Source organism: Stylophora pistillata, chromosome 4 (assembly GCF_964205215.1).
Source record: "Stylophora pistillata chromosome 4, jaStyPist1.2, whole genome shotgun sequence".
Taxonomy (NCBI): domain Eukaryota; kingdom Metazoa; phylum Cnidaria; class Anthozoa; order Scleractinia; family Pocilloporidae; genus Stylophora; species Stylophora pistillata.
In genome coordinates this window covers 11050464-11058912 of record NC_142522.1, presented here as the reverse complement: position 1 = coordinate 11058912, position 8449 = coordinate 11050464, and the positions used below count along the sequence as shown (strand labels likewise).

Genomic DNA, 8449 nt, shown 5'->3' with positions numbered 1-8449 from the left:
TTATAACTGTTTCGGGTACCAGATATCTCGCCCCCAGGGAAGACATGTGAAAATATTGGTCTGCTGTTCGTGCTAAAATTAAACCGTTTCATTAGATTGTAATACACCCGATATGCTAAAAAACAAACTGTCTGATTTTGATTCTCACACTTTTTGAGATGTGAGACAAAGAAATAAAGTCTGAGGTTATGGTTTTAGAAAAAACCTTTCAGTTTTTCTCTTTGTCTTAAAATATCCTAAATACTCTTTAATGTAACGAAGAAAGACTCGGTCTAACTTTTGCGAATGCGGAACTTAAAGATTATAGACTCCGATACGGTCACGTATTAATATCTTAGTTCCTACTTTCCCATGTTTGGAATCTTGCGGGTTTGGCTCTGAGATATCGGCAATATTTAAGCTGGTCCATAAGGTTCACAGAGGGATCAACTAAAGGGACTTTCTTGGACGAGTGCTTGCGATGAAAATTAGGAACGCAGCCATCTCGTATTGGTGGAAGAATCATAGATTGTATGGTTTGTTTCTCGGGTAACAAATGCCAAAGTTTTTTTGTCAGTTCATCGGGTGAGCTTCGCGCACTGTTAACGATACGTGTGCCAGCCTCGCCGCTGTTTCTAAATGGTTCACTTCGTCTCCGTAGCCATAACATGTCGAAATACTCTTGTGAGTTTAGAGGTGGCTTTTTGAGGAATTCCTTCACTTTTTGCGTCAGTTCTTTGTCTTCATTGTGGTACAAAGAAGGTATGTACCGTCGCTTTAAGTTAGGAAAAAACGAACTATCTGTGTTTCGAGTTAACTTCGAACTTTCCACAGTCGACGCAGCGGATGACAGATGTTCGTTTCTATACTGGAGATTGTAAACTGGCGATGAATTTTGTTTGTTCTCAGGTAACCGCTGGTAATCCATATCTAGATCAGATAAACCCTCCAGATTGATCGTTGGTTTTTTGATTCAGCAGCCAGTTTGAAGGTAAAAAGCTGGTTGGTTTTCATCTTTTGTTCAGGCCAAGTACAAATACCATTTAAAAACGTCGGGCTTCGCCGCGTTAGATAAACATATCGGTTTCCTTGCAAACTAAAGACCCTTACTCATGAATTAGTAAGTCAATTCCTAAATTTAGCTTCTATGATTTTAGCCCTAGGCGACTTCATTGGCTGATGAATTCGTGGCAGGAGACCTTTCAAGGAGAATTAATACGTAAGACAACATATTCTTTACTTAATTTAAAACACGAAATGTGTATTTAACTCCTCACCGGCAAAATTCGTAGTTTCGAATAGAAATTTGAATACAAGTCATGTGATTGTTTACAGGTTTGAAAATCGCGATGTTTTGAATTGCGTTCCCTGACCACGTCAGATGAGTAGAGAAAGCATACAGAAACGTCCTATTGCTATTTTAACAGAGCGTCTCATAAAAGTCCATTCAGCTGATAGGATGTTTACATGTACACTAAATTTGCTCTGCGTGAGGAGAAAACAAAGAAAAATTAAAAAGAAAAAAAGAAAAAAACCGCACGGAATCTACTGGCTTAGCTTTTTCTCAACAATTGGCTTCAATTGCCACCTTATTTGTCAAGTTATGATTATGCTAATGTTCTTCCATTTACGAATAGAGTTGCCAAAACTGAATTATACATATTTACCCCAGACATTCAAAGTAATATATTCCTCAAAAGATACTTACGCCCACAGCTATTATGAAATACGTCACTTTACACCTCACGCTAGACCCGTTACAGCCAGAGTATGAAAATATAAACATCTATTCTCTACACAGCTCAACGTGAAAATATTTTCACTAAATTGCTTCGAAAAGTTAAAGGAGTGTATTTTTTCTGTTCTTGATCTTTTTCGACAATTTTTTTTAATCAGACGCACGCACGGAAAATGTCGTTTCACACAATACACCCACTAACTCCCACAGCAAATGGAGGAAAATTGTCGACATTCAAATAAATGGCCGTAGTTATGATGAAAGCCGGGTACCTGATGGCTTAGGGGGAAACAAAAAGACCAAAATCGAGACCAGGAGGGAGTAAGCGAGTCCGTGATCCAAAAGGAATGTCATAGAAGTTAGATCAAGGGAGAGAAACGATTAGTCGATTTTTCTTAGAAAAGAGGGAAGTTCAGCCGCCGTGACTGACATGAAAGGGAGGAAAGGAAACGGGAAGAATTAGTGAAAGCTCGAAACTGGATCGTAACATTCATCTTTCGCCCTCGATTTAGCTTTTCCACTTCTTTCCCTTTGAACGCCGACCTCTGCGGCTTAAATGACGAGTATTTTCAAATTCCCCACAGTTCACGACAGCCCAACTCAGACAGAGGGTTACCTTGTAGTATAGTTGGTCAATTATCTACTTAAATTCGGTAAAGCAGAGATAGTTTTAGAATCATACAAAGAGCCTGGGCGACAGAGGTATCTCATTATCCGACCTAAGAAGTCAAGAACTGCAACAAATTTCACTCAGAAACTCAGCTTGAACTATTTACTGACTTGGTTACTTTTATTTCTCCACTGTTTGTTTAGAGTTCATGATGATTTCTAAAAATCGGCCGACTCGGAAACCGTTCAAATGAGTACTCCCCAGGTTGTAACCCCATCACTTTTGATTCTGGTAATGGAAAGACCTGGAGACGAGGAGTAGGAAAAATAGGTTTGACATGTGTAAGGATGCATGCCGGGAGTTTGAAAGACACGGAAGAAGCATACGAGTTGTTCGAGGTGCACTCGAGAGTAAAATCAGCTTCTTGAGTGCACTTCAAACTTTCCAGGTGCAGCCATACCGCGATATACACATAGCTAAAGGTATGAACTAATTCTTTTTTCTGACATGGGCACGAAAACCGCAGAGCGGGTACCTTTAGAACGCTGAACAAAACACACGAGTTCCATCAAGCTACAGTCCTATCAGCTTAAAACGCTACATGCATAGAAACAATGGTATTTTGCTTCATCTCGACCAGGCCCCGGTTGTTCGAAGGATGGATAACGCTATACACTGGATAAATCTCTATCCGGTGGATAGCCGCCAGTACGTTTTGGTAACACTTATCCGCTGGATAGCGATTTATCCGTTGGATAGCGTTATCCGCCCTTTGAACAACCGGAGCCAGATAAATACACTTGTATAAAATCAGAACACGAGTCCCTTCTTTTCGGCGAAGTCCGTTGCACGAGTGAAAAAAAATTGATGTTAGCGGCGTCGCGCCGTAAGAGTAAGAGCATGCCTCACTCCCAGTGCTCCGCGCCGTTTTTTTTTTTTTATTTTTTTATTTTTTTATTTAAACTGGTGCGATGGACTTCGCTGAAAGGGAAGGACTGCTCGTAGTTTGGGATAAATTGCATGCCAATGATAATTATTTCCCTGACTTCGCTCACCGGAAGAGATATATCGCCAGGCAATAACGATCTACCGGAAGTAACGAGGTTTAACATTTTAATACCTAATTGTCTATCATTGTAGTTTCTGAGTATTAGAAGATAAAGATTGGCTATGATTAGCTGCAGGGCTGAAAACAATTGATGGTTTTGTTCGGATTTCTCAAAGCATTTTAAATTTCATCCGCTAACATCTTGGACAAAAGCACCCTACAGATCTATTTGCTGAATTAGCATCAAACAACAATGTGGCACCAGTTCATAGTTTGGAAAAATGAGAATCTTTTTTTAGTTATTTTGCGCTGTTTAAGAAAATAGTTGGCAGGCATTTTCTTAAGCTGGGATCAAGCCCCATATCATTTAAACAAAGCGGTAAAATCCTTAAGTCATTGCGCGACCGGTAAGTTAAACTGCATGTTTACAATTTCAAAATCCGCCTCAAGTAGCTGATGATTTTTTAGTGAAAGCCTCCAAAGTACGGAGAGGAAACCAGATCATCTTATTTCCTTCTACAGCGCAAAAGAACCGCAAAATTCAAAATTCTTAGAGCAGGCTAACTGAGGATGAGTATTGCTTCTTGTGGTTTGGGGCTGAAAGCATGCGTAACTCTCGCGTATCTTAAAATTCCAAACCCAAGAATTAGCAAATCAAATTATCATTCATTTTTAATCGCAGTCTGCATCGAAATATTCGCCTTCGTGGCCCAGTGGCAAACACTCCTGTTTGCCTTTTGTTTGCGAAGACAAGGAGGCAGGTAGAGACATGACATTGTTTCGATAAGCAAACTCCGATATTTTTCCATGTCAGAAACAGGTTAACTCAGCAAAAAAAACAAAAAAGAAGAAATTGGCTCTGTTTTCACAGGTTTCTGACAAATTATAAAACATTATAGGGTGCCCTCAGCTCATTCCATTTTGCTACGAATTTCAATGCTAACAGCTATATCCATTAATCCATCATTTAGCAAGCGAATTAAAAAGCGTGTTTTAATCAAATCGTTTCTGAACTCTCTGCTTTTCCCAAGACAGTTTCAGGCTTGACGTATTTTCGTAATTTATCAAAAGTTGCGTCCAGGTTTTGTTCCACTCGTCGTAAATTATCTTCCAATCTCTCTTGTTGTTGTCGGGCAAACCACTGAAAGTTAATTTCTTCTGTTTCTCTTGTGGGAGTTGATTCATAAAGTAATGACCAACTCGAATTGCTTGGCATAGCAAAAGGCTCTTCAAAATTCCAAGACTTGCTTCTAAAGTTGTCATTTCTGTTCATGATACTTGTACCGGTTCTTTTGCTTATAACGTTCTTGTCGTGCGTGTAATCCAACTCAGTGAGACTGGTACAACGTCGAGGTTGAATGTCATACGCGGTTAAATAACCGTTGTTACTCGAAAATATGTCGAAGACACTCGAGCTTGGTGAAACGACATTTCTTCGCCTTTCGTGTGCTTTTTTCCTTATTTCTGTCTTTTTCCGATGATATTCCGAAGGTGTCGACGACGAAGAGGAGGTGAATTGTTCAGGTTCTGCAGTATCGACAACAATCGAGACTTTTATCCTTTCGTTTTGTGTTCCATCCTTGTCAGAAACTTCGGCTCCTTCTTCGGAAAATTGCCGTCGTGTCCTCGATGGAAAAACACTTTTATTTCCCTGGACATATCTAGGGATTTTACTCGGCTTGGACCTATCAACTTCCCTACATGTCTTGTAAACGGTAGGTGATTGGCTTGTGAACCTCTCATTCGCCTTCTCCCGGCACGCGACTTTGATATTCTCTCCATTTCCAATATGGTGGTGACTTCTTGGATTCAGTCGCGTCTCTTGTTCAAACAAACAAGGTGTATCTGTACCGGCTGATATCACACTATCGTCTGTAATTTTAGTTGTGGCAGATGAGTATTTTAACCGCTGTAGAATCTTTTTCTTTTGAGCTCGAAGATTTGCTTCCCTTTCAATGGCCGTAGTCGTGGTGGTCATTTCCTGAGATTCTTGTTTATTGCAGTGTCAAGACGCAATTCACAACACTCGCAACTCGATAAATAAAACTGGGTCTTTATCCATTTAGAACCGACTTGTTAATTTATAATTTTCATCTGGAGAGGAAGAGTGACAAGTCTTTGATCGTTTTGTCAACTATGGAAGTGGGTGCTTCGAAAAACATCACACATGCGTCAGAACAGAGAACAAATATGCCATGCTGATATGAAATATAAAAACTTTCCATTCATACACCAAAAGCTCTAAATCATTCTTGGCCTCAAACAGATGAAGTAAAGATTAATTAAAGAATATATATTTATTTACAAAGAATTCATCAAATATTCTCTTTCATATTATTTTCTGGACGTCACAAAAGGCAATATCAAGGAATTTTACTTCCTTTAAAGCTGTTAACAGCTTTCGTAACGTTCCTTGTTAAAGCTTTTAACTTATTCAAGCAACCGCAAGAATCCTCGAATCAGTATAAGCGACCGCGAATTTCCGAATACAATTAACTGTGCTCCGTTTAATTTTTAATTTGTTTCGGGCGAAGGACGATTGGAAGCAAATTTAAATACGTTAAAATCCAATTTAAATTCGAAAGTAAAGATAAACCGCAACAGTATGTCTGAGTTTCCTTGCAAATGCTGCAAATTATGAATTCTGATAAAGCAAAAAAAAAAGTCTTATTATGATATATATCTAAGCTCTAGGAACGTTTGTTATTTTCTTAACGGCAAAAGACAATAGAAAGCCGGTTCACGCATATTCCGCTACCGTGCTGAATGACGCAGTTCATTTTGTAGGCTGCACTTGTGTCAGAGGGTAGCGTCACAACTGAATAATTATCTGCTTCCCGTCAAAGCTTATGCCAGGGACTATGTCCTTTGCGTTTGACACAACAGTGCATGAAGAATTACGACTGCAATGTTTCAAAGTTTAGGCGAGAGTCAGACAAGGCCTCCTTAGATCTTGACGTTGTGTAATATCAAAAGAAGAAAAAGGGAATTGATTCTTCTTCTCTGGTTATTTTTTCTTGGCAGTATACGTTCTTTCCGTGTGTAAAGAGGAGAGAATTTTATTGTTTCAGTTAATCTACAATCTTATTTATAGAAATCAGTGAACTGACGAGAAAACTTTAAAGCACCGAAAATAATTTTTTGAGATAAAATGAGTTTAACACATTGTCGACAAGTACTTACACGGGAGATTGAAGGAATACTAAAAGCCTCAAAAAGTGTTTTTCCTCTTTTCTCTGCAAGAAAAATGAGATATTGATTTACCTTATATGAATCCTAAGAACGATTTCACTTTTTTTAGATAATATTGCTCCCTTTTTAATCCGTTGAATTTTCCGTTCTCTCGTTTCCGTCGGCTTTCAGACAAAAAAAAAATACAAAACAAGAAGAAAGCGCTAGCAAAGTCGAAGTTTTGGCTGTCAATTTTAAGCAAAAACCAGTCAACGGAGATGAAAGGCAAATCTAAATCCAATTTACCTGTTTCGACGAGTCGTTGATAAGCAACGAATATTTCATCAAAGCACTGACTTAACGCTATTACTTCCATAAATGACCAAGTCAGCATTTCAATACAATATCAACCAGACAGGTGATGAGAATAAAGGAAAATCATAAGTTGATCCGGTACGAAATTCTCGAAACTCACATCATATGAACTGTATGGCAGGCAGTAAGGAGAAATACTAATGAGATCTCGGGAGGGAACGGCTGAGCATCCTCCTAATTCCGCTTCTCGCCATTTCTTATCTTCAACCCTTTGCACCGTTCAATTCAATTCAGTGTGGACAATTCATATTGTCCACACTGATCTCTCAGAACGGAGAATTTGTTTGACAATCAGGACTTCTTAAATTCAATTGGTGATCATTTCCTTTAATCTCATTACCTCAATGTTTGATTCAGTGTAGATATTGTAAGGGGAAGTCAGAAGCTGGTCACTTCTGGCAGTTAAAGAGTCAAACAACCTCATCGCAATTGGTCCAGAGCCAGAACAAAATAGTTTAGATTTTCAGCGGATAGCAGACGATAAGAAGTCAGTCACCTTTTGCCTTTTACCGCTCGCCGTAAATCCGATACTTATCTTCTCTGATATCACTTCAGCACGGTTATTTGGTATGAGACTGGACTTTTAAGGCTACGTCCCTTTCTGTTGGTAACCGAGCTTTTTAAAATAGGAACAGCAGGGCTAAAATTTCTAACAAATGTTTCCTCAGTGATCGATGAAAAGTCAGCGAAACGAAAGAGAGCGAAACAACAGGTACAAAAAATCAATTTAATCCTCACTGGAAATATTTTCTTACAGCCAAGAGGTTAATCTGTCTACATAATTATTATGATATTAGCGAGTGTAAGACACAAAAATCTTTCGTGTAGCAAATAATTTCACTTAATCTTCCATCCTTCACCTAAAATAGATCTTAAAACAAAAGATGCTTGGCTTGGCTGGACGGATAAATATCTTAATCCCGTGTATAATCACCTATTGAATAGACAGGGTATTACCTTCCTAATCACAGCTTGTAGGTATTAAAAGGCAAGAGGAAAAAGACTCTTTATTTTGATTATTGAAGGTGGTTTGTTTTATTTGTCACATTTTAATAGGTTCAAAATGTACTCCTTTGTTTAATTTGCACGTTGCTTTTGGCTCATTCGTGAGCTGACTTTAGAAGACTGTTCTAAAAGAAAGCGATGACGAAATCAAAAGTGGAACGTTTTTGTATTTTCTCTTGTCGTTGTTGTTCCTTTTTTTCACGAAAAGGCACTTTCAGCTTCTCGGATTGTTTACTAAGGGGATTAATTAACACGACTCGGCGTCTCGAGAAACTTGTTAAGTCCATTGCACGAAACGTGCACGAATCCCGGTTAATCTCCGGTCGGTTTGTAAATCTCCGGTTAAGCGTAATACGTCCCGGGTGGGCGCCGTTCAATCCCACGGGTAGCAGTAGGACACGCCGGTGAGATCTAGAGCTACGTATCGATGTGTTATGCTATCTTTTCCTGGGTCAAAATCAATATTTTGAGGGTGAAAGCGTAGGGACAGGCCCCTGTTTATACATTTGGGCGATCGAAGGGA

General features: G+C 39.0%; 1 protein-coding gene across 5 annotated transcripts; it reads right to left on the bottom strand.

Annotated features, from left to right (window-relative positions):
* Nucleotides 1-2299: 2299 nt before the first annotated feature.
* On the bottom strand, nucleotides 2300-7595 carry LOC111333041 (uncharacterized). Of its 5 annotated transcripts, none has more exons than XM_022938564.2 (3): nucleotides 6853-7595; nucleotides 6559-6611; nucleotides 2300-2631 (listed from the first exon to the last, which is right to left on the bottom strand). In XM_022938564.2, the coding sequence occupies exons 1-3, from the start codon at nucleotides 6938-6940 to the stop codon at nucleotides 2527-2529; spliced, it is 246 nt and encodes an 81-aa protein (XP_022794299.1). In that variant the 5' UTR covers nucleotides 6941-7595; the 3' UTR covers nucleotides 2300-2526. The 5 variants fall into 5 exon arrangements, with proteins under 5 accessions (XP_022794299.1, XP_088615167.1, XP_088615168.1 ...); XM_088759041.1 differs by lacking the exon at nucleotides 2300-2631 and adding an exon at nucleotides 3424-5632 and having other exon boundaries at nucleotides 7022-7135; XM_088759042.1 differs by lacking the exon at nucleotides 2300-2631 and adding an exon at nucleotides 3424-5469 and having other exon boundaries at nucleotides 7022-7135.
* Between the last annotated feature and the right edge of the window lie 854 nt (nucleotides 7596-8449).